At 50.5% G+C, this 25,641-nt stretch overlaps 2 protein-coding genes across 4 annotated transcripts in view; one reads left to right on the top strand and one right to left on the bottom strand.

Moving 5' to 3' along the window:
• Positions 1–21: 21 nt before the first annotated feature.
• Positions 22–10,787, top strand: LOC128762414 (centrosomal protein of 120 kDa). Of its 2 annotated transcripts, none has more exons than XM_053870663.1 (20): positions 22–191; positions 366–522; positions 961–1,075; positions 1,143–1,290; positions 1,363–1,511; positions 2,403–2,600; positions 2,659–2,871; positions 2,975–3,191; positions 3,387–3,537; positions 3,627–3,776; positions 4,315–4,494; positions 4,561–4,651; positions 4,758–4,901; positions 5,036–5,125; positions 5,301–5,414; positions 5,490–5,576; positions 5,636–5,758; positions 6,050–6,148; positions 10,180–10,325; positions 10,388–10,787. In XM_053870663.1, the coding sequence occupies exons 1-20, from the start codon at positions 143–145 to the stop codon at positions 10,620–10,622; spliced, it is 2,856 nt and encodes a 951-aa protein (XP_053726638.1). In that variant the 5' UTR covers positions 22–142; the 3' UTR covers positions 10,623–10,787. The 2 variants fall into 2 exon arrangements, with proteins under 2 accessions (XP_053726638.1, XP_053726637.1); XM_053870662.1 differs by having other exon boundaries at positions 3,381–3,537.
• A 725-nt stretch (positions 10,788–11,512) lies between these two features.
• Positions 11,513–25,641, bottom strand: part of prdm6 (PR domain containing 6) — a 72,276-nt gene continuing 58,147 nt past the window's right edge. For both annotated transcript variants that reach the window (XM_053870708.1, XM_053870709.1), the window contains 4 exons: positions 23,753–23,877; positions 19,789–20,155; positions 14,516–14,692; positions 11,513–12,635 (listed from right to left, as the gene is read on the bottom strand). In XM_053870708.1, the coding sequence (XP_053726683.1) occupies positions 12,521–12,635; positions 14,516–14,692; positions 19,789–20,155; positions 23,753–23,877 (784 nt within the window). In that variant the 3' untranslated portion in view covers positions 11,513–12,520. The remainder of the gene's footprint in view (positions 12,636–14,515; positions 14,693–19,788; positions 20,156–23,752; positions 23,878–25,641) is intronic.

Genomic DNA, 25,641 nt, shown 5'->3' with positions numbered 1-25,641 from the left:
AGACGAAATGGGTGGCGCCAAAGTTTGACAACAAAGCGGCTTTTTCCTGTCTCTCCGGACAGCAAGTCCGTTTTTTAGAAGTATTTTGAGCAGTATGACTTTTAATATCGCTGAGGTTTGAGCTACAACATCAACAAGCACCATGGCATCAAAGACGGACCAACTTCTGATCGTTGTGTCGATCGTTGAAGGTAAGAAACTTCAAGTTAGCTTCCGTGTTTGTTGAGTCTCAATTATTGTTAAAACATCATGACAGCTAGAGCGTCCTGCCTTTGCGCCCATAAGGAAACTCTCGCTTCACCACTTTCCTTTATTAAAATTGTAAACCTTCTAATTTGGGTTGAAAACACGGTACGCCCTACTAGGTCGGAACTTTCCCAAAAACAACAGTCTGAGCCTGGTGGTCCAGGCGACCTTCGGCGTCGGTCAGCTGTCCACTGATCCCGTAGAGCACGAAGAACAACCGCAGATCAACCAGGACCTGGCCTGGGAAATCGACCGCAGGAACCTGCAACAACACAGGTTGGTTTTCAGTTATAGTTCCGAGACTGTCGCGAAGTTGAGTTTTGACATTTCCTGTCCCGTTAACATTTGATAAGCAGTCCAAGAAAAAGAACTGTCAAACTGTACGATGGATTGGAAACATTATTGTCACAATTCAGAACGATTATTCACTGATTTAGACATTTACTATTGTTAAATAGTTTCCACATATTGTTATTTAAACATTTCGACTTGTATTGAGATAAAAACAACAAAAAAACACCATGAGTTATCAACTGGCTTCACCGAACAGTGAAAAAATAATAATATAGCCTTTCTGTTTTCAAAAACAAATGTTGACTTTTCATGATCAAGCCATAAATGACATGGAACTTCAGTAGCGAGCCCTGCCCGACTGAGAGACGTCAAGATTGTTGGTGTTTGACTCCTGTGCTCATTGAAGAGCTCTGTCTCCAGGCTACAGAGAACGCCTATCAAGCTCCAGTGCTTCGCTGTCAACTCTGTGAACAAGAGCAGAGAGATGGTCGGCTACATCGTCCTCGACCTCCGATCCGCTCCTGAGGTCCAACGGGTAAATCGACCTGCCGTGACCTCTCAATCATGCGCGTCTGTTGTGACATGTTGCGCTTGTGTGGCAGGACGCTCGCTGGCTCCCCCTGCTGAACTGTAAGTACCAAAGACAGAAGCCGGCCCTGCTTGTCAGCCTGATGTTGGAGAGCGGCACCAACAAACCGGCCAAGCCTTCTCCCACCGGGTTCAAGGCCAAGAAGGCTCCAGCTCGGCAAGGTCAGCTCCGGTCATGTATCCCCAGAGCTAGTGGACTTTTATGGCGGTGATTCAACTGACTGTTGTCGACAGGGGCTGCAACGGTCGCTGGTCTGCTGCCAGAGAGGTTGGAGGCGGTGCTGGTTCCTGACCAGGGCTACCACCAAGTCGGACCTGCCGATCACTGCAGGGACATGTTCGTCCTCTCTGTGACCGTCATCTGCATGAACAAGTTGGAGCAGGTAAGAAAGTCTGACTTCAGACACACCAGGCTGAAAGTCAAGAGTGGCGTGATTGTAAAGGTGGCTGTCATGACAGGTTTACAGGAGCTGGATCTTTAGTAGCTGTTCGAGTTTGTTGTGGTCCGTGGTTTGTCTCAGTTAAAACAGGACAATGCAAAACTATTTACCCGCTGTCTCACTGCACTTGAGCAGATAGACAAATAAGGGGCGGAGCAAAGAAAACACAAGTCATTGGCTTTATTTGAATCCCACGCCAGAGACTTGCCTGAGGTACAGTTTACAGTGGTACAATGGTAATAATATGAGTAAGTGAACCTGGATTTGGTCCATGATTGCTGTTGGAAACCTTTTGCCTGCCTTGTGTCATGTGACTCACAATTTCTTCCTGGTCTGCCATGCTAAATATGAGTTCATCATGCACACAGACTCACTCACACAAGAGATAGAATGCATTGAATTCATGATGCAAGAATTCAGGCTGATAACGATAGTCTATATGAATATCTCTGTTACAGCTGTTAACTGATATTTATCAATGTTAATATAAAAAAAAAAGTTTCCTGGGACTAGATCGTGACCATTTGACCCAGATAAATTTGACCCATTGAGAAGACTGGAATATGAATGCCATATTTCAGTTTATTGAGGTGTGACCGCACCATGTCCTCGTTGGCTGGGACTCTATGAAACACGATGGTGTCATCGCTCTGAGTCGTGAAAGATCTGGGTCCACCGGTTTCTGATCTGAATAAGATCCTAGATGTGGAACTGTAAAATAATAAAGTGTGCGTTGTTTCCTCGCCACAGTTGGACCAGTTAAACCTGTGAAAGTCTGTCTCTGTCCACATCATTGTCCACATCATTGACACTTGTCTCTCTGAATCCTCCTAGCTGATCTCCAGCAAGGTCAAGCTGTCGGCCGAGGGCCCCGAGTTCTACTTCTACTACTCATTACTTGGCAACGACGTCACGACTGAGCCCTTCCACAACCTGCTGAGCCCCGACTTCCAGCCGGAGCGCGCCTCGGTGCGGATCCGCAGCAGCGAGCAGATCGTGAGGCTCTTCCTGGCCCATGAGCCGTCTTTACAGGTGTGCTGCCATCACGCTCCCTCCTGGTGTGTGCGGGGATAACGCTCTCTGTCTGCAGATCCACCTGTGCTGCGGGAATCACTCGCTGGGCAGCGCTGACGTCGCCCTCTCAGCTCTGGCTGACCTCCCGCTTGACAACAGGGCGGCGACAATGAGCCAGACATTTGCCCTTCGACCAACGGACTTCACAGAGAAGCTGGCGCTGCCCGCTGACCTGCAGCCCACTGTAGGCCTGGAGCTGACTCTCAGGAGGGAGGACGTGTCATCACAGGTGCCTGTTTTTCCAGTTGAACGTGGCTGAGCATGTGACCTCCTTGCCTTGCCATGTTTGATGGATCTTTGCATCTCCATTGACACTTGGATGTCTGGTTTAGAACCCAGCAGCTAAAGCCGTTGGTGAAGCCGCGCCCACCTCACCTGTGCGGACCTCCGTCACCCTCCGTCCTGTCGAAGTGGCGCATCGCACTTCTTCTCCGGTGGCCAAACCCCCCGACGTGGCGCCGGTTCCTCCAGTGTCTCCTCCGTCCATCCACACTGAGAGTGAAGTGGAGAGTTTGTTAGAGGAGCATCGTAATCCTCAAGGTCCTGCGGGTGAGAGGAGTCCCTCTGGACTGGCGCCTCGAGTATTGATGTTCTTTAAAGAGTAGTTGTGTCAGATCGTCAGCAGAGGGCGGCGTAGGCTAACTGAGGAAACAGGGGTGTTAACGTCTTCATGCTACTGTAACTGATGTGCTACTGTTTCTCATCTCACGCTGGACCGTGTTGGTTGGTGCTGGTCAGATACAGACGCTCCTGCAGCAGTAACAGGAGCCTCTTCTGTCAGCGTCTCTGCTCCGAAGGTGTCCATCCCCTCATCAGCTCATCACTACTGCTTCTCCCTCGACCTGCGGAGTCTGAGCCGCTTCAGCTTGACTCACCCTGTCGCTGCCACACTGAGGTCAGTCCATCGCTGCGCAGCAGTCCTGTCAATCAAAGACAGCATTTTCAAGGATCTTTGGAAGCAGACTTTCGTTGTTTGATTTTCAGATACTTCTACCAGTTTTTCGGCAGCTCGGCTCCGGTCATGACCAACCCTCCTGTGGAGCTTCGCAGGAACACAGAGGTTTTTCTGCCTCAGTCGTTCTGCGCCTTCAACTTTGCTGTCTTGCCACAACAGCTGGAAGAAACCTTCAACAGGTGAGAACACACACAGTGCACTCACTCACACACACAAACACACACGTATGCACTCAAGCACACAGATATGCTAGTTAACACGCATGGACATTCATACTCACACACACACAAACTAACATTCGCACGTTATTAAACAGTGGTGACCATCGTCTTTAAGGCATCGTAAAATGTTCCAGTACGAAGTGTTGCCAGCAGGTGGCTCTGTTTCATAATTTTGTCTTTACATGGGGACACGGTTTTGAATTGAATGCGCCTTGATTTGTCATTGTACCACAAGTAGTAACAACGAAATTTTGTTACACACGTCCGGTAAATATACAAAGATTAACAGAGAGGACAGAAGTAGCGGTCGATGGTCAGAGAATAAGTGGAAGGAGGGGGGAGAAAAAAGCAACACTCGAACTAAGCTCCTGTCGATGTTCACGGAAAATCCTTGCTGCAGCGTAACAAGGTTTTCTGCAGCAATTTTACTAGTTCTTAGTGAGATGGGTCAGTATCTTGGGGTCTTGTTCATGAGTGAGGGTCCTCTTTTTGGAAGGTTCCCTCTGATGGTGGAGCTGTGGGAGAGGGACTCCAGCGTCAAAGACCAGGTCTTGGGTCAGGCTTCCATCAGGCTCCATCACCTGCTGGGGGCAGAGAAGACCCGACACAGCACAGCGTCCGGTGAGCAGAGCTGGAGACGGAGGCTGCAGGAGTGTGTCCCGGTGCTCAGAGATCAGTAAGACAGGCGTCTCTCTCCCATGGTGTTGGCCCTACTCCAGGTTCATGATGTCATCTTCCACAGGGAGAAGGTGGCGGAGCTGAGCTTCGAGGCCACTCTGGATGACCTGGGCTTGGTAAAAGTGAAAGAAGTGCTGGTGCACGACTCGTCTCAGGTGAGGTACCTTCTGATGAGTCACCTGTCACAGAACGGTCCATTGTTCAGATCATTCGGCATCACACTTCAAGCTGTGTGTTCAGAGAACTTCTCTCCTCTGCCAGAATGAGCTGGCTGCTGCTGCTCCACACAGACCTGCCCCGCCACCCCCCGCCCCCGTGGTGGCACCCAGAGACACCCCCGAATACCGAGCAGCCATGGAGCTGGAGCTGTGGAAGGAGGAGCAGAAGCTTCTGTTCGAAGATGAGGTGAGGCGGCGACTTTGCTGTCGGTCACCTCATGATGCTCAAGGACGTGAGGAGAGTCTGATCGCACCTGCCTCCTGGTGTTGACGGGACGATGACACCTGACACGTGTGTTGATTAAAACTTCTTCATTTCAGATGAAGAAGAAGAAGCTGAGCTCACTGCAGGCTCAGGCCGAGGAGTGGAGAAGGCGAGACAGAGAGAGAGAGGCGGTCATCAAGAAGAAGGTGCACTCACACACTCCTACTGTCTCACTCACCTTGACATTTCTTTCTCTTTCACTCACACAGTAGGGGTCACAAGGTCACAGGCTGAGAATCAACCTGCTCACTGTGAATCCTGCTCAGTTCTGTGGTGTAGCCTCGTACCTGCACTCACCAGTCCGCCCTTCTCACCCTGCAGGAGTCTGAGTACGACCACATGGTGGAGCGGCTGGAGAAAACTCTGGCTGACCTGGAGAAGAGAGAGAGACAGCTGGAGAGGAAAGAGAAGCAGCTGGCAGAGTCCGAGTCTCAGGTCAGACCCGTCACGGCCGCGTGCACACGTGCAACCTTGGACTGGCTCCCGCCCTGACGGCATCTCTGTTTCCAGGCTCAACGGCTCCAGCAGCAGCTGCAGGAGAGCAGCAAGAGGCTGCAGCTGGACTCTGACCACCGGGTGGCGCTGGAGAGGGAAAAGGTGAGTCGTCTCTGACTAGTGTGAGTTGTGGTCTCACCCTGGTCCTCTCCGGTCCGAAGGCAGCCAACTGGGAGGCTCGGTACAAGCAGCTGGAGAAAGACTTCCAGGCCTACAAGGAGCAGCAGAATGTGCGTCCTGAGGTCCGCCTGCAGTGCGACATCAACCTGCTCACGCTGGAGAAGGTGACCTTCACTGGGGTCGTAGTGTGGCGCCCATGTTGGTGACATGTCCTCTGTAGCTTCTTAGCACGACTTTCCTGGCGAGGTCATGAGGAATGAAAGAGACTGTTGACTTTCTCTGTCTCCATTCTCCTGTCTCACTTCTGCTCTTCCTTCCAACTGATTTGTCTGGTCTATGTCCTGCCTCACCTCCGTCTGTGCTGTCTCTCCTTCATTTGACATGTCTCACCTCCACCTGTCCTGTCTCGCCTGCATTCATCCCTAGTGATCTCACACCTCTGCTGCTTGGTTCAGGTGGAGCTGGAGAGGAAGCTGGAGTCCACCACCAAGTCCAAGCTGCACTACAAGCAGCAGTGGGGCCGCGCTCTGAAGGAGCTTGCTCGCTTCAAACAGGTAGGAGCCCCTGCAGCTCGCCTTTTCTCTCTTTACTCATCCTTCAATCTCACGGCTTGTCTTCACATTGAAAGACTTCAATGTGAAAAAACGCAAGTTTGTGTTTACGATCAAACAAATCAGAGCAAATGTTCCTCAGACCTCAGCAGACTCTTCAGATATCTTGAGACCACATGTGGCCCCCGGGCCACTGGTCTACACTGTGACATCATGGAAGAGTGTTGGAGCCGACACCTCCAGACTCTCAGCCGCTGGCTCGGTCCCTCAGAACTGCACAGTGTTTGGGCCCTGGTGGGCGGCCCTGCTCTTATCTGCTGTTTTCTCAAACTCTCTTGTTCTCCACCAGCCTGCTCCAAGAGCTTCCCCTGCTAAGTGCCACATCACTGTAAAGAAAACAGGTCGTGATTTATGCCACTCCGAGGGTGTCCCCTCTCCCACCCCGCTATATATCACCTCCGCGATTGTACGCTGCGGTGATGTAGTCAGGCGTTAGCTGTTCAAATGTCACACTCCGGACCTTTTTCTGTGGAAACATCACAGCGGTGTTTACACGAGCGCTGGGGTGTTTTCTGAAGCCGGCTCTTGTTTGAGTTCCAGTCGGATTTATTCTCTGCTCTCAGCGCTCGCCTGACACCGAGTCCAGCACCAGTCGGGTCGTAAAAGTTGTTGTCGAAGGAATGATGGGCTTTTCCACCCAGGAGGTGGAGGCGGTCCTGGGGCCTGGCGCTGCCCTGGTGTTTGATCCTGAGGGTGTTTGTGACTCCTAAATATTGAGACAAGGAGCTGGACATGTGGAGGCAAGTCGGACATGGGTGGAGGTGCAGAGCACTATGATCAAAGGGGGAGTCAGGAGGGTGGGGGGGTCAGGGCAGTGGGAGAGTAAGGAGGGTGGGGGAGTCAGGTCAGTGGGGGAGTCTGGAGGGTACATGAGTCAGGACGGTTGGGGAGTCAGGACAGTGGGGGAATCAGGAGGATGGGGAAGTCAGGAGGATGGGTGACTCAGGACGGTTGGGGAGTCAGGACGGTGGGGGAGTCAGGAGGATGGGTGACTCAGGACGGTTGGGGGGTCAGGACGGTTGGGGGGTCAGGACGGTGGGGGAGTCAGGAGGATGGGTGACTCAGGACGGTTGGGGAGTCAGGACGGTGGGGGAGTCAGGAGGATGGGTGACTCAGGACGGTTGGGGGGTCAGGACGGTTGGGGGGTCAGGACGGTGGGGGAGTCAGGAGGATGGGTGACTCAGGACGGTTGGGGGGTCAGGACGGTGGGGGAGTCAGGAGGATGGGGGAGTCTGGAGGGTAGGGGAGTCAGGACTGTAGGGGAGTCAGGACTGTAGGGGAGTCAGGAGGGTGGGCAAGTCAGGAGGGTGGGGGAGTCAGGAGGGCACAGGGGTCAGGACGGTTGGGGAGTCAGGAGGGCACAGGGGTCAGGACGGTTGGGGAGTCAGGAGGATGGGCGAGTCAAGAGGGTGGGCAAGTCAGGAGGATGGGCGAGCCAGGAGGATGAGGGAGTCAGGAGGATGGGGGAGTCTGGAGGGTAGGGGAATCAGTAGGGTGGGGGAGTCAAGACAGTAGGGGAGTCTGGAGGATGGGCGAGTCAGGAGGGTGAGAGAGTCACAACGGGAGAGTCAGGTGGGTGGGAGCAGCCCAGTTTGAAGTACTGTTCCACCAAAGACAAACTGATGTCTGTGATTCTTTGTCTAGTGTTTTAGCTTTTATCATCCAAACTCCAGATTGTTAGATGTCGCCATGGCAACAACGACGCTGCCCAGTGGCGTCCAGCTCTTACTAGCTTAGCTGAAGCTACGACACAGAAAAGCAAAACCAGTTTTGGCTTCTGTTATGTCCGTGCTCACCTGAGTCTGAGACCAGGACAAAGTCGTCTTGGAGAGACTCAGAGAAGAGCCGTGGCCCCTCCACAACAGGAGCCCCTGGTGGAGCCTCTGGTGAGAGGACGACCTCTGGGGCCTCAGATTAAGGACAGGAGCCAGAAACAGCACTGGACCTGTGCCGGTCTTGGTCACGTTCTGGCACGAGGTCTGAGGTCTGGCTCTCACACAGTCAGTTTCAGTCCTGGCCTGGACCCATGTGGCCTCATTCTATCGTTATCCCTGTCGGTGGCTTTGACTCACTTCAGACGAGGCCTTGTGTTGTTTTTGTCTTTCTCTCTCTGACTTGAGAGTCCAGACGAGTCGCGGGTGCCTTTCATAGACTTCAGGTCTAAAAATAGACTCTGAAAACAGAACACTGATTTAAAACTGTCAATCTTGCCGAAGCGTCGTCTGGGGGGTTTCTGCGAGTCCCGTCGAGACTCGTGACGGTTCCCACAACTCATTCCTGGAACACTGCGGAGCGGGGGGCCGAGGTGACCATCCAAGTAGCTGCTCACAAATCATAGAGCCTCAAGGAAAAACACTTGGACCCGAAACAGAACCACTGTTGGAATCCTGGACGTTCTGGACCACAGAAGCTGCTCCAGAGACCCCACGGGTTCATAGCTCTGCAGCCTCTTGTGTTGTCCTCATCGTCACCTCCTCCTTCTTCACCCTCACCGTCTTCTGCCTGATCGTCCTCCTGGCTTGGTAGAGGAAGACGATGGTGGACTGACGGAGAGTTCCACCAACAAACATGGCTGCTCCTGTCGGACCTGAAGTCACAGCCAAGTGTTAGAGGCAAGACCCGAGTCTGGGCTGAACTGGAACATGAGTCTGGGTCAGACTGAATATCTGGGTCAGTACAGAATCTGAACCCCAGTCTGAGTCAGGACCCTCTTCTGCAGCTGAGACTCCCGCAGGAGCGCGTGAGCGTCTGGAGCAGCCGCCAGCGTCTGGTTCCCACAGTCGTGTGTCTGCGGAGTGAGAAATGAAGTTTTAATGAGTCCATTTACCAAAAAACCTCAGCCGCGATGAAGCCGAGCGCCATGTGACCATCAGGTGACCCGCTTCATTGTTCCACTCTGGGAAACCTCGCCGGAGAATCTGACCCTCAACTCCCCCAGGTGCCGTCGAAAAACTCACTCTGAGAGCCAGGAATTCGGAGGAAGTGTTTTCACGCCCTCTTGACCTCTGCGGTGACGTGGCTCGCTCGCCGGCCGCACCTCAGCTGGACGCCGGGTCTCACGCTCCGTCAGAACATTCCAGTGGTGTCGACAGCGCCGCCGTGATTAATCACTGCTGGGTCTCGCTCAGGTCCGTCTGTGAGGTGATGGACCCAACGGCCGTGTTGAAAGAGCCCACCACCCACGGGACCAACGTTGTTACAGGCCAGGAGAGCCTGACCTGAGCCCAGCGTCTGCTCCGGCTCTCTCCTGGGTGCCTGAGCTTCAGAGAGTCCAGCGAAGCTGTGGTTCTGTGGGTCAGTCTGGTGACCACAGGTGAGAGCTGAAACCCGTAGTCCTCACCAAGTTCGTCTCTTTGTGAGACTTTGTCAGTAAAAAGCATCATGGCTCTCATTGAAGCGTCAGGATTATTTACATGACGTGGAAACCCTCACTTGCTAGCGTCAAGCTACATGCTAGCTGACATCACTTCCTGTTTCTGGCACGGCCCACTCTGACTGTTTTAAACAAGTTGGTTCTGTCCAGTCTGTGGAAGTTGGACCTGCCACAGTGAGTCACCTCTGCCTTTGTTGGGAGTCACATGGCAGCCATTGTTTGAATCAGAAGTGAATCGTCAGTCGCTGTGACTCGTCAGTCGAGACCTCGATGATGTCATCGCTGTCGAGGTCGTGTCGACCTTCCTTGACCTCCATATCACCTCGTCCTCCGATTGTTCCAGGACCGGCTCTCGGGTTGTGCTTGGCAGTGGGCGATCGAGGAACCTCCAGTCTGTTTGTTGTTTCAGTCATTAGGCCCCGAAATCCCCCAGCTCCCCACTAATGGTCCTCAGAGAGCAGTGCCTGTGTCAACACGCCTGTGTGGCAGGGAGAGAGAGAGGGACTCTGTGTGTGTGTGTGTGATAGGTCTGTCCTGTAAGTTCTATGTGACTCGGAGAACTTCCCTCACCGAATCTGTGTGTGTCCGACTCTTGGCCCAGCGTGAGCAGGAGAACGCCGTGACTCGTCTGAAGAGGCAGCAGGCGGAGCTGGACAACATGAGGCTCCAGTTCCTGGCAGCGCAGGAGAAGAACCTGGTACAGGTGGACCGCCAGGAGCTGGACAACATCAAGAACCAGCTGGAGAGGTGAGGCCCGGGACCAGAAGGTGCGGAAACCAATGTTGATGACTTGTGTCTTCATGTTCCAGGCTTCAGGAGAAGGAGAAGTCTGGCTCAGCCCCCCTCAGCGGTCAGGGAGTCCCCGCACCACTTGGCGATCCGGACCGGAGCCTGGAGAACCGTCTGAGCCGCCTGCTGGAGGAGCGCGACACGCTGCTGCGGACGGGCGTCTACTCGCAGGAGGATCGGATCATCGCCGAGCTGGACCGCCACATCCGAGAGGCGTCGACGCAGCGGGCCGCACTCGCGGCCGACAGCAGGTGACCCGGGTCACGGTCGATCTGCAGTGCTAAGTGACCGGCCCAACTGTGACCTCGGCTACAGCGCCCCCTGTGGTGTTGGTGTGCGATGACAAGTTTTAAAGACATCATTACTCCAGGGAACGTCGTCTGACAGCAGGGGGCGCCACATCCCCACGGACCTCCAGATCATGTGACATAAATTATTGTAATAAACTTTTTTTTCCAAAATTTTCACAATTGCTTTAATGTTTTTATTTTATTGAGCTTTAAACAGCTTTTGTGTGGACTCGGCCACATCTCCACTCATAAACAGGGCGACTCGTGTTGCTGCTCCAGCACCAGCTCTTTGCAGGTTCCGGTTCCGGAACGCAATTTTGGGCCGGCTAGTGTGTGATGGGAAAAGAACTGGTTTGGAACCTGGGAAGTTGGTTCCAGCTCATGAACTATGACATCATCAAAAGAACTGCTGCAAATTATGTTCTGTTAAATGACAACAAATCGTCCCAGTAAAGCAGTTTACTACTGAAGTTCCCTCCAAAGTGACACTCTAGCGCCCCCTACTTTAGTTCTGCTGGCGTGGAGGAGCCAAACTGTGCCCCTCTGTCTCCTGACTCAGCACTTCTGAATCCGACTCTACGACTGAGCCGACTTGTCTGGGGGAAAAGAAAAACAAAAACAAAAAACATAGATGATACCTTCAGGATTGCAGGAAATTTCACAGTTGAATGTTCGTTCCATGATTGTATCTGAAGTTAGCTTAGGTCCTGATTGACAATTGGAAGGGACCTGGTTCCCTAGAACAACAACAACAACTCGAGTCGTGCGCGGTCCCTCAGCGAAGAACAAGGTCAAAGTTGTAAGAATCAAACTGAGCTTTATTTCCTGCGGAACATTTTTGGTTTGGATCGAAACAGTTCGGGATCAACATGCAGACACTTGGACTTGTTTGTTTCCCGACGCCTCTGTACAACTCAAACATCAGCAGACGAAGCGTCCGTCACTTCCTGCTCTGACCCAACATCTTTTTCCCCAAAACGTTGTGTAGCTGCTTTGATGTTGCGAAGTCCCAGAATGCGCCGGAAGTCTGCACATTGGTGATCGGACCGTCGGCTTTTAACCCCGGTGAACAAAGTGATTTTATTTAAACGTCACGAACAGGAAGTGGCTGTCTTCTACTTCCTGTTTGGAATCATGTTGCTAGGTTTTGGTGTGAAGTATTTTCACAGCTTCACAAGTTCTTTGTGTTTGCAGTAGATCGATCATTGTAACCTGTTTCACCTTTAATCGAAAGAAATGAAGGCGAATAGCGTGAGAAGAAATTTGCTGCACGCATCGTCTTGGGAAACAAGTTCACGCTACGAATTAGCGCTCCGCTAACCACCACATTGAAGTGTACTGTACTTCCCGCCATGCAGACTCCAAATGCATCCTGGGAAATAGCAGAAGACGAACGAGCCGAAAGGCGACTCTTCTTTGGAGACGCTACCGTGGCGCCACAAAAGTGCGAGGATAAATAGATCTTCTGTGTCTCTTCTGTACATTCTGGTCCAACTTTGGCATCGCTGGTCGCTAACGCGACGAGAGGTTTAAAGCTATGTGGGTTTTTGGTGTTGGGATCTTTGGAAGTCTCATAAATACGAGTCTGCGGGGAGAAATCTTTGGTTTGGAGTCTTTCTGTCCGTCAGTACAAAAGTCTTGGCGGGAAAATCTGGGAGTCCAACTCCAGCGACGCTCCAGGAGTCGCACGGGTCACATGACGCGTGGTACAACTGTGTCATCCAGGCTCGAGTTATCAGTCTTTTCTTGACTCAGTTTGGTCCCACGAACGGAGTGGACCGGCCTCAACCTGGATCTGGGGGGTGGCTGGAGTTGGGATGGGACGGACTCTCTCAGACTTAGTGTGTGGGCGGGGCCTCGCTCTCAGTCCACCTCGATGGACTCGCTGCTCTCGTTCATCGGCTTGCACTCGTTGGGAAGTCGCTGGTGGCGGCTGAGCTGCGTCGCCTGAGTGAAGCTGCGGTCGCAGCGCTCGCACCTGAAGGGGGCGACAGAGAGAGAGACAGTGGTTACTGCTGAGGTACAGAGACTAGAGAGAAGTGTGATGACAACAACAGGCCATCTGAACAACACACACAGGTTTGTCGCACCATCCTTGCAGGGACCACTCACCATAACCCTTTCCCCAGTCTCCCCCCCTAAACCTAACCATCCAAAACACATGGCTAAACTTAACCAGGACTCTGAACCAAACTGAACCCAGTTATTCTGAAGTCTTCATCCTCAAACTCAGGCTTAACCTTGTGGGGACCAGCCAAAAAAGGCAGAATAAACAGGTACACACTCACCTAGCTGTTCACATTCATGTCCTCTGACAGGGGACATGGAGCAACTCGCCATAATTGTGGCTCTGATCTTGATCTCTCACACACACTTGTCAATATTCAATCAAGCAGACCCATGAGGCACACACACATATGTTTGATTTCTATCTTTGTGGGGGCATTGTGAGGTTTCTCACTGCCATAACCCTTTCCCCAGCCTCTCACCCTAACCATCCAATACACATGGCAACCTGAACCAGGACTCTGAACCGAACAGAAACCCAGTTATTTTGAAGTTTTAATCCTCAAATTGAGGCTTGACCTGGTGGGGTCCAGCCAAATGGTCCCCACAATGTCAAACAGTCCTCACAAGGACAGTGTTTTGTCAAGAATTGGTCCCCACAAAGTAGGATAAACAAGAGTGGCTTTGACTTCTGTGCGCAGGACGTAAACCATCTCCACCTGTCAATCATCAGTTCCTTCACCTGTGTTCAGAGAGGATCTGCCTCTCTCCGGACCCGGCCTCATGTGACGGTCCATCCGCTCCTGACCAGCTTCAGCCCTCTCTGCTGGTTCTGACCCGTGACGACGCCACCTCACTGCGCCTTCTCTTCGGACAGTGCAGAAGGTTTCATGTCCGTCCAGACAGAAGCAGCCGAGCAGAAAGAGTGCGTGAGGGAAGATCTGACCTCGGACCCGGCCGTGAAAACCCTCACCCGTTTCATTAATGGCTAAGCCAGTGCCCAGCGTTCAAGTAAATGAAAGCTAGGGAGACTTCCACTAGCTTCTCAGACTCCCAGGTGTTCTTGACCCGCCCAACATTTTTAGTGAAAAGCTTGTCTCTTTTCTCATCCTGGACTGGAGGGGGGGTCCAGATCAGGACCGTCTGAGGAGCTGACGCTCAGATCCTGACAGGTCGACCCCTCAGAGACCCGTGTGGACCCTGCCCATCATGGGCACGTTTCCTCACTCCAGGTTCTCATGAACCCTGGAACCTGCTGACTCAGCTCAGGTCCAGATCCAGGTCCAGGTCCTCCTCTAAGCCGAGCGAACCGCTCTGTCCATCACTGAGGGACCAAAGCTGAGTTTCTCCTGACAAAGTGACAGCGACAGCTTCAATCGAGCTGATGGGGCCAGTAGGACCCCCGGAGTCCATCGATCCGCTGACGCGCGCGTGAGACCGTCTCTGCGGAGACGCAGAACTGCTGACGTCCGTCACCAGGAAACTTATTTTGTGCAAATGTAACGTCTTCCTCCGAGCGGTCGATGACGGGTTTGCGTTCTCTGATTGTCCATTAGCGCCGCTAATTGTTTCCTCTGTCAGCGCCGACCCTGGGCGTGACCCCTGCACTCCGAGGGCCCCACACTTCTGACTGCCGACTCAGCAAAGTAAACGGCTTCACATCAATGGTTCCCACCAAAGTTCGCCCCCTCGTGGTCCAATCGAACACAAGTTAAAAATGAGTGAGTCAAATACCGAGAGTCATATTTATGGAGTGAAAGCATCATATGCCCCAAACCGAGGTGGCGGTTGGTGCATGGGTGGTTTGGTGGGTGGGGGTCGGGGGGGCAGGGGGTACTCACTGTTACTTACTTGAAGGGCTTCTCTCCCGTGTGCGTGCGGATGTGGTTGTTGAGGGTGGTGGCGCCGGCGAACGCCCGTCCGCAGTAGCCGCACTTGAAGGGCCGGTCGCTGGAGTGAGTGACCACGTGGTTCCGCAGCTCCGACGGCTGCGAGAAGGACAGCGAGCAGTGACCACACTGGTACGGCCTGCGGAGGAGACACACCGGGGATCAGAGTCTCGCTCAGGGACACAAGGCGCAAACATATCAGGAAGTAGGACACACAAGGTCACTCGGAGGTTGCGAGAGGCGGCACCAGTCATAGAGAAGAGGAGCAGCAACTGGGGATCACAGGTGACCCTGGAACTGGTCTGGGACGATTGACCTCCAGAAAAACTTAGACTTGTATCATTTTGTACTCCCACTCTCCTGCAGCCAGGGGGCGCCATGCCAGTTTAGTCAGTTCTGCTCTGGAAGCAGCAAAACCTGGTTTGTATTCCCCTGTTAAAACAAGTCCTTGATCAACAACAGCAGAGCAGAGGAGCTCAGGTGAACATGCTCCCTTTGTGTCTTCACTCGCACCAATGTCTGCGAGGCGCCAACTCCACCAATCACTTTAGTCTCCTTTCACCCACCCCTCGACGCTGCACATTTGCCCTCAAATATTGCTACGATTCAGAAGTGAACGATTCTGAATCATTCATAAAAGTTTGCCATGATTGAATCTGACCCTCTACATCCCGACCCTGAGGAACATATCAGCAGTGACTGTTTAAACTGGCTGCATTAATGAGCCACTGAACAACTGCAGTCACACACATGCAAACGTTCCCCACCTTTAGCGCTCAGACTCCACCCTTGTGAGGAGCTCCATAACAAAACAACAAGCGTCACTACACACTCAGGCCAGGAACTGCTCACGGAACATCATCATAAAAAAGATGGACTTGTTTTATCATCATTGCTTATTTGACATGGACAGTTATTTATTTATTGCTTGTGTGTTCTTTGCACTCACTGCGCTTTATGCAAACAAAGCATATTTTGTTTCAAATCTTTGCAGCATGGAGATTGTTTTTTACGCTAAACACTAAAAGCTCATTTGCAAAGGTCCTTATTTCCTGTCATGTCACCATAAATGACCACAATTTTCACTGCATTAAAAAAAAATCTGCCTCAAAATTGGCCGTTTTGTCCGCAACAGGTTTGTGAGCTCATGTGAGCCGTGACACGGGCCGTGTCCTTTGGTGTTTCAGACTCATGAGCTCATCCCTGAGAGACTCGGACCAGAACAGAAGTGCGTCAGAAGGAGTGAAACTCAATGTTTTCTGTTGGAGAAAGAAATAAAGTGAGCTCAGGAGCCGACAGGCAGGTTGACAAGTGGAACACACACACAGACGGATGTAAGCAAAGCAAAATAGGGTAAAAATTAAAATCGAAAAATTCTCACTCGCAGTTTTCCCTCATAAGAGGCGTCCAGTGCGGAGGGGGATGGGGGGAGGCGGAGGGTCATTTATCAGCGGCTGGTCTATAAGTTCACGCCTCAGCGGGCAGCTCCACTATTTATTAGGTGGGTTTTCTATGAAGAGCAGCATCGATCGTGAATACTTTAAGTTGATGAATGTGAGGATATTATTTATTACGGCGGCAGGCGGCGAGATTAATGTCCAGTTATTGTTTATTACAGAGGGGGGCAGAGGCGGGGGGGGGACCAAATCAGAGCTCAGAGATGCCGTGGTTTTTAGCTTTCAGTCCCACAACTTAGATCTGCGGCTGTCAATCACTGACGGTGCGTTCAAGTGCGTCTGTTCGCACAGATCAGTTGGGATTCCACTTCACCGCGTGCGTGCATGTGTGTGTGTGTGTGCTCTGACCCGCACGGCTCAGATCCATACATATCTGGATGACTCCTCCGTCCCCCCTTTTATGAAGACATCATCCCCCCGAGACCAGCAGCCATAAATCACCGCTGCCGCCTCCCGTCAATACACAATCAATGACCTGGCGGACACACTCTTCCACGGTGTGTAAATATGAGTGTGTGTGTGTGTGTGTGTGTGGAGCACCATCACACACACTGTGGTTGGTTCTGGCGGACCGCCCCCCTCCCTCGATGGAACCGCGGCGGCGCCCCTCCCAGCTCCTCCACGGCAGTGACCCGAGGACTGTGGCTAATGGAATGACTGTTGCAGTGCATGATGGGTAGGAGTGGTGGGACACCATGGAGCTGTGTAGCTGCACACTTCCTGTGAGTGAGTCTGTCTGTGCAAGGTGTGTGCCAGCACGTCACCACTGCACACTCGACTCCTCAAGTCAGACTCATCAAGTCAGCGACTCGGCTGAAACTGGAGGGAAACTGAAGTTTTATTCTTAGCACTCAACTCTTAGGCACTTTTGCTGCCATGCTGTGTTTTCAAACAGAGAACTGACCTAGTTTTTCCGTGTGTCTCGTGTCACTCAGCCGAGCCTGAAGCCTGAGGAGCCTGTCCGGCATGTATTTACAGACATGGTTGTTTATCTTCTGTTGTTTGGAATATCAGTACATTTTTACAAGTTTCACACGATCTACAGTTGTATTACACATACATTTTAAATATTACAGCAAGATTTTTTTTTTTTACTTTTAGTCATTCATATTTTGTATTGGATGTATTTTAAGTCCTTTTCATGTGGCCATTTAATTGTTTTGTTTTCCTTCAGTTCCTGTTTTCTTCTGACTTTAATGTTTAGCTTCCTCATTCTTGCAGTATCATAACAAAAGAATTGTTCCGTGAAGTTATTTATTCATTTTCAGACTTAGCTTGTTGTCATTTTTCCTTTATTTTAAATGACTATACTTATTCTCCTGTATATTTATTTTTATTTTTCTGAAAAGGTTGATTCATCTTTGCCCGTCCCAGTTAGCGTACGTTTTGATGACTGCCCTGTTCACTGTTATTTCATTCATTCCCCTGGTTTCTTTTGCCCCTCGCACCCCTCTAGTCGTGACTTGCGTCTGAGCGGAGAAACAATCTGCCGCTGTGATGCTAGCGCGATGCTACGTGCTAACAGCTAGCTGCTCTCACGGCCGCGTGTGTGGTCTGTAGCTCGACGCCTGCCAATATTAGATTACCGGAGTGACAAATGTGAAAAACAAATGGTGACATCATGAAGGAGCGTTCGCACGACTCGCTGAAATCCTTTCGTCTCCGATAGAGAACTCACAAACACCAGGAATCAAAGTGTGACATCAGAGCAGGCTAACAAACCAGTCAAACAGGGCCCAGTAAACACATCAATCACGGCAGCACTTATTAATCACGTGGGGTTTCGCGGTTTACGCGGCGCTAGTTTCACCAGGAGTCCGACTCAGAGCTCTATCCGTTACTTCCTCTCGGATTCGTCTGTGGCGGATTCATCACTCATCGGTGGAGTCAAAGAGCCGCCCGCGGTCCTGACACCGCGCTAGAACCAAAGCCCGACATAAACAAACCTCCAGTGCTGAGGGATCGGGTTGAAAAGAGAAAACACAGCACACGGAGGACGAAGAAGGAGATGAAGAGAAACAGTCAAGAGAGAAAACAAACCTGAAGGACACGGGGGGCGGAGTGTGTGTGCGCGCGCACGCGAGCGTCACAAAGACAGAGAGACGTTTTCAAAAGCATGGTTCATTTACTGAAGCCCAACAAGAGCGCACACTTTGCTCATCACAGAGGTCAAAGATCAGCAGTTATTTCCAAGCATCATGGCGGCTCAGACCAGAGCCTCTTCTGGACGTCTGGAGACAGTTGGGACATGTCCAGCTCCTCCACAGCTGCTGGGAGCTTCTCTCTCCTCCTGCTCCTCCACACCTTCACCCCCACAACAACACTCAGCATCATCAGCACCACAGCAACAAGCAGCACGGACACCATCAGCAGGAAGAAACAAGTGGTTCAGGAGGAGGCTGCATGCCACTTCCTCTTGGCTCGATCTGACAAACTGTGACTCCCTCACATGACTGTACTACAGACGGCTTCTTCATCCCACATACCACGGTTCACCTGGGTCGTCACAGTATTCAAGAGCTGAAACTTCACACTCATAAACAAACAAGCGTCGGCTCCGATCGGCTTGTTCAGCTGAATTTTATCTGCTCCTTCGTCCCATAAAACCTTCCTATTGACAGGCGGCTGCACATCGACCCCTCCCCCCCTCGTCCAGCCCACATTTTTCTTGCCTATGAGTATTAGTTTATTGAATAAGTGGCATCTGTTTTCCTGCCCCGTCACCGTAAGGCGAGGTATTTCTCACTGACGCACAGCGCTGATTTATCTGTCGCTCTGGCTCTCGCCATAAAAAAAAAGCTAAGCAAAATTTTTCCAATACATCGCCCAAACACACACACACACACACGTGTGTTTGGTTTGCTGTTTTTGTGAGGACCTCTAATTGCTGTAACCCTTTCCCCAGCCTCTCACCCTTAACTTAACCATCCAAAAGAAATAGCTAACCTTAACCAGGACTCTGAACCAGACTTGCATCCAACCATAATTGCTACTTTTACTGGCGTTTGACCCTCTAAACCTTGTGAGGACAGGTCAAAATGCCCTCACAAAGCAAACCTCCACCAAGGTTTGTCCAATACAGCATCCGACAGCAGAGAAATGCAGCTGGAGCACTGACCAACCACAGACTCACTCTGTAGCCCCGCCTCTTGGTTCATGAGATACGCAGGTTTCTCTGGCGGTGGGATAGAACAAAGTATCACTCAAGACATTCTCCATGATCTATACAGGAATATTGAGGGTTGACAATCTATAAACACACAGTTGGAGAGGAAGAAAGACAAATGGGTGGTTTCTGCTGCAATTTCATTTTGGTTAGAAGGCTGGTGGAGTGGAATTGTGTCACATGTTTAGAGTCTCACTCTGAACCAAGCTGCGATGGTCAGTGAGAGAGAGACCACCTGGCTGCTCATTGCTAGCCAGCTACAACAAACTGAATAGGAACATTGTAAACCCTTACATGTCGTGACTGCACCCTCATGCCCACAGTATCAGTTCAGGACCACCATGCTGCCTCATCTCAGAACCTGCCCACCCCAGGCCAAGCACAGATAGTCACACGTCAAAAACAAGCCCACCAAGTCGGTTTACTGTATGTAGCTTGCAGATTCAGAACAACTTTCACCTCATCACCAACAAAGCATGTGGACAACCTGACACTTCAGACTCACGCCTCTAGCGTCAGTGTAGATTCGGCCAACCATGACAGCAGCCCAACAAGCTACCCAGCTCAGGACCACCACAGTAGTTTTCTGCCCGACGGTGAGAGTGTTCTGACCTGTCTGGGTTCTGTGGGCAGACATGCATCTGCAGGAGGATCCTCTGGGTGAAGGTCTTGAAGCACTGGCCGCACTTCCACAGGTGCCAGTCACTGAACTCACTGCTCAGCTGGCTGGTGGATGTCGGACTCGCCAGGACCCGCTGGTTCTTGGACCCCATCTGGCTGAAGCCCGATTCCGTCTGGACGCCGCCACCGACCTTGTCCAGCATGGTGAAACTGCGAGGGCAGGGCGAGTGGGGGAAGACCATGGAGCGCATGGTGGAGGCAGACGGGCTGTTGGCCGAGGAGGAGGGTTTGCCCGATTTGCTGAAGGGTGTCAGGTCCTGTCTGCTCATGACCTCCACCACTGTGGCCGGGACGTTCACTGTGGGCACAAAACAAAGATGGTTGAAGAGTTTGAGAGTCGAGGGTTGTTGGGATGCCCAGTAGAAGGAGGAAGATAAAGAAGCCTCATCAGTTAACCTCTGTATGTTTTTGTGGGAGGATATCAGAGTGCCCAGAGGAAACCAAGCAGAATTAGAGGTGCACAGTTCGACACATCTTCAGTCACGCTGCACTTCATATTGGATCATGTAGCTCAAGTGTGGCCATCCTTCACCGACTCCATTGATCCTTTAATAACCTTATGAGCAGGTAATTACACCATTCATAAGTCGGCCGCTGTGGTATCGACGGCACTATTGCACTCGCCTGGACTGCACTTCATTCACTCGACCACAAACGTCACGGATGCCGGACTCCTGCATCGATGCTGTCGAGGGGGCCGGACGTGGATCAAGCGGCATCACGAAGAGCCCCCCTTCATCGTGGTGATAGGACGACTAGTGGCTTCCATCAGCCACTGCTGAGAAGCGTAGTCACTGGAGTTCTAAACCGTGCCACTCTTTTTATTATTTGCAAACAATGAAACGTGGACTTGTTGGTTAATGTAATCCTAATGAAGTGTTCATATTTTCATCAAAATATACCGCATCACACCCTTCAATATGCAACAACTGAGCGCACTGGACCGCGGCCAGCGCCACACAGCCGTACGTGACCTTTTACTTGCTGGTATCAGTTAACAAAAAATGAGTTGGAAGGAAACCCGCCGAAGTCACTGAGTGGGATTCTTGTGTTGGGCTCGTCTGAGTTATTCAACAGTAAATGACCTCATTGCTGGCACAGGCTGCGTGGATGGATCCAGGAAACATGCTGCGCAGCAGAAGTAGTGGACCTTAAGAGTGAAAAACAAACTTCATCCTCATTTTTGCAATTCCAGTTGAATGAACCGCTACCAAGTGGACTTGCAGGACCCAGCAATGACGCGTTCGATTTCGATCTCCAACCAATAAATGATCTTCTCCACTGCACACAGGCGTCAGCCCGACTGCAGACGACAGCTCTGGTTCTGCCTCATTCTTGAAGGTTTAACTCTTGCTGAGCACTGGAAAGATACTGACGCACAAGCGACAGCGATCGCTCATCGTTGTCGCCAAACCAGGACAGCATGTTATCAGAGTGTAAAAGATCTGCATGATAAACCTTTGATGTGCAGTTATGTAATTCTGAGAACTCACTGATCGCCCCGCAGACAAGAGCTGCTGAAAAAGCCCCTTAATGCATGGATGACTGGTCCAGAAAATTTAAATCCATAGATATTATTTAAAGGAGCAAGGAAAATGTCCTTTGAAAGTTTCTTTCCCAAATATTTATTTATGTCTGAAATCATTTTACTGATTGAATCATGCAGTTTATATTTAAATTCCTAATATGTCCTCTTGATAAAACTTTTTTTTTTAAATCAGGTCTCCATTTTGTATCACTTTTTTGAGAAACAAAATATTTCCTGTGCATTACCCTAGGAAACTGGAGTGTCAGGAGGGAACACGCATTGGTGCCAGAGACAGCACCACGTTGACTCTGGAGGATTTGTGTGGCTCTTTGGAGCAACGTGTGACTGAGACTGCAGGACAGGGAGAGGAAGGATGCTAGTAGCATTAGCTTCCTCACACTCAGCTCATGACTGTGAGCTCCACTGTATTTTAAATCTTCCTCCAGTCGCCAGTCGTTGCAAACGCCTGCATAAAACAAACACTGACTTCAGCGCTGCAGAAGAGTCCAACCTCTGATGAAGGTCGATACCAGAGATAATAAAGTCTTATCAAAATCATTACAGGCGATTACCGTGGCGCTCGTAATCGTACATCAAACGCAGAAACAGCGTGACGGAACTGGAGGAGTTACTGCAGTGAGGCGTTCAAGAGTGCGCTCTTCTTCACACTCCAGGTAGCTTCAGCACCACGAAAGTGTAGCCAGATGAAAGTCAAAGTTAAAGGCTGAGGATCAGGTCCTCTAAGTGTCAGTCAGCAAGGGGCACCAGCTCTGTAGCCAAGTGGCTCCTTCACGTGTGAGGAAGGATGGAGATGCACAGACGGACCACAGCGGCTTCATGTGGACAAGAAAGAGCTGAAGACCAAGCTGGATTTCACATCTCACAGGGTTTCTATCCGACTGTTCACCTGGAGGAGGCCCCGGGGAAGATCCGGCTCTGGACCTGGATCGGTCTATAAACACTGACTGTGTTTATAGACCGTTCCCAGACGAAAAGCTGAATAAAAAAGTCTGTCTATTTTTGTAAGTCTATTTCAGCAGCACACCTGCTGTTTTTGCCAAACGCTGGTGTTTAGGGTGACTTCTTCCCACGTTAGTTCAAAACTGTCCTCAAAGATGGTCCCTCCTTTCAGCAACGTTCGCTCCCTGACATCCTCCGTCCTTGTTGCTGTCAAATAAAAATGTTTGGACGTCATGTTTGTGTTTGTGTGCGGCAGATAATGAGGCCACGATGAAGTTAAAGGAGAGTAATTCAGAGCAGAGCTGCTCATTTCTGTCAGAACAAAACAAGTGTAATTCAATTTTGTCTAATTTTAGATGTGAACAAACTTTTTCACTGCAGGGCGGAATAGTCCGACAGTCTTTGTTCTTCCTGTGTGTGAGTGCCAGGGCTCTTCAGGACCGCACGGAGAGAGAAAAAGTACTTTAAGTCTAACGGAGACCATCTGGGTCGGTTCTCGTTTTGACCGGAACTTTAGGTCTGCAAGTCTTGAACTCATCAGAGGATGAAATATCTATTATTTTCTCTATCCAACTGTGAGTAACAGTTCTGTTGTGCAGCAGACAAAAGAACCGGTTTGTAAGCTTTTGTTGTTACAGTAAGGTTGTGTATCGTCATCATTGCTATGTGGAGTAAAAAAAAAGAAACACGAAAACAAGAGCTGACCTCAGTGAGACTCAGTGAATTTACTGTGGTGACATGTTATTTCACATAGTAGCAGAGTCTTTTATTACACAGAGGAAAAAGCTATAGAAGTACATTTTAAAGTCATTTCTTTATGTATTGCTATTATGCTATAGTACACAATATTCATCTCACATTCTTCTACTATTTATTGTGGTGTAGCAGTTGCGGTAGCTCCTGTAGTACATTATAAATACTTATTGAAACTGAATACTTTTCCTTCCCCATTTTTTTTGCGTACATTTTCGATCATGACATATTTTCTTGTCAACCATATTTGTTTGGTTTCAGTATCATTGTAGGCGTATTGGTACCTGCCAGTTTTTCTAGTACTTGCAATAGTTGCTCCAGTAGTTTAGACTTGTACCATTTGCAGTAGTTGTTTGTATTGTTTTTTCCTGCCAGTTCATTTTTGTTGCCATTGATGTAGTCTGAAGACATTGTAGTTTCAACTGTTGCAGTCCCAATGAGAATGGTAGGTCTTTGAAGTACTTTTTTGTGTATGTGGTAGTGTTTGTTGTACAATTTTTAGATAAGGTGGTTGTTAAAGTAGCTGTAGAGCAAATACCGGTAGTATTTTAGTTTTAGTGGTTAGTGTACAGATTGCAGTAGGTCTTGCAGTATAGCATGGCGATAGTAACGGTCAGTACTTTAAGCTTATGTGAGAATACTCAGAGCACTCACAGTTCTCGTCCTGGGCGATGCACTGGAGTGGGATGCCAAAGAAGGAAGTGTAGGAGTCGTTGTACCACACCAGCAGCTCGGTTCCTCTGGGGATGTCCATGCAGGCTCTGTAGAAGATGCACGACCTGCGAAGACACACCGCCACAAACTCAGCTTCCACCTCCATCACGTAGAGACCCAACAAAATAAACACAAAATGTAAACATAGCAGAAAGGCATAGATGAAACAGCACCGCTGTGCTAATGGCTACAACGACCTGTAATTCACCAACATAGAAATGAACGTGTGAACACTAGCGCTCCGGAAACAATATTAAACAGCTCAGTCATCCAGGAGACACTTGGAGCAGAGCCTCTGCATCTCCAGGAGAAGACAGTCAAGGTGGCTCTTGGCAGGATGACTCCTGGACTAATGTGGCGCTCACTATGAGAAGGCCCACCTGTTATTAACTGCCTTTAACTTGACATCCATTGTTTATTGTGATTTCAGAAGTGTGTACTGAACCGATGGCAGCCCTTCGGGTCAGGTTCTCTTAGTGAAAACCGTCTGCTGACACTTGTGAGTTCTCTCTCTTTGTTTGTCAGACTTTGAAACAGTAAAACTATGTCTCTTGTTCTCTTCTCAGAGCAATGTGCTAAACACTGGACACTGTGGAGCGTCAGGAACTGGGTCCAGCTCCGGCTCTCCAGATAGCGGCGTCAGACCGAGCCCCGCTGATGTATGGGAGATATCTGGTGTGTCTGGCTCGGCCCCGAATTCTCCGCCGCTGAGGTGACGGGTCGCCTTGCCTGCCCAAAAATATCATTCTTCTGCTTCAATTCTGCTTCAGCCAGCAAACAGGTCAGAGGTTCAAATCCCAGAGAGCCCAGAGTGGCGTGTTTCCCCATTCATCATGTTTACACCATGTTTTTATCCCAGCATGTTCACCAGGCATGTTTTACACACAACACTGCACGGGAACAAATGTGTTGTTATTGTATAAAGCAGTAGCGCTAGGTGTGTGCGCACGTGTCTCAGGCGACTGGGCAGGTCTGTGGATTTCAATGACTCTGTGCTCATAAACCAGTAATTGTCTTTCAAGGAAAAAGTCTGATTATTTTCCTGTTTGTGTGAGTGAATGTGTTTGCCATGTAGTGTGTGCGGACATGTGTGCAGGCGGGAGGCGCAGCTGCGCATGTTTGGGTGTTTATGTGTGTGTGTGTGTGTGTACAGTACCTGTTTATCCTCACTTCTGGGGACTAATTCCACACAAAACACATCCTGTTGAGGACCATTTGCATTTTTTGTAAACATTTTGGCCGTATCCCGCAGGTTAGCCCTCAATTTAAGGATGACAACGTCGAAATAACTGGCTCATTCAGTTTGGCTCAGAGTCCTGGTTAAGTTTAGCCATTTGTTTTGCATGGTTAGGTTTAGGGGGAGAATCTGGGGAAAGGGTTATGGCAAAGAGAGGTCCCCACAAGGATAGAGATACAAATGTGTGTGTGTGTGTGTGTGTGTGTGTGTGTGTGTGCGTGCACAGCAGGGGAGGGTGGAGTACAAAAACAGCCAGGAGGGGATGGTCTCTAAATCAAACGCACTCGTTGACCTCCTAGGATAAAAGCAGATATCATTTTCTGAGTGTGTGAGGACAGTCCAGCCTTGCAGTTGTATCGAGGCGTGTCTCTTCTACAAACCAAACATCTCCCACAGAAGACCCTGGCTATGAGAAGGACGCGGCAGGTGGCCCATCTAACCGGGTGGAGACGCTGGAACTGGGAGGAGAGCAGAATGCTCGCTCGGCTCTAATGTTTGCCGGGTGATAATCCCACATCTATCATTGACACTCCACTTTTATCCAGAGTCGTTTCTCAGCCAGAGAGGAGACGTGACCCTCGGCTTGGTCAGC

This window comes from Synchiropus splendidus, chromosome 7 (assembly GCF_027744825.2).
Source record: "Synchiropus splendidus isolate RoL2022-P1 chromosome 7, RoL_Sspl_1.0, whole genome shotgun sequence".
Taxonomy (NCBI): Eukaryota; Metazoa; Chordata; class Actinopteri; order Syngnathiformes; family Callionymidae; genus Synchiropus; species Synchiropus splendidus.
The sequence above is the reverse complement of the archived record's forward strand: the minus strand, read 5'-3'. Positions and strand labels throughout refer to the sequence as shown.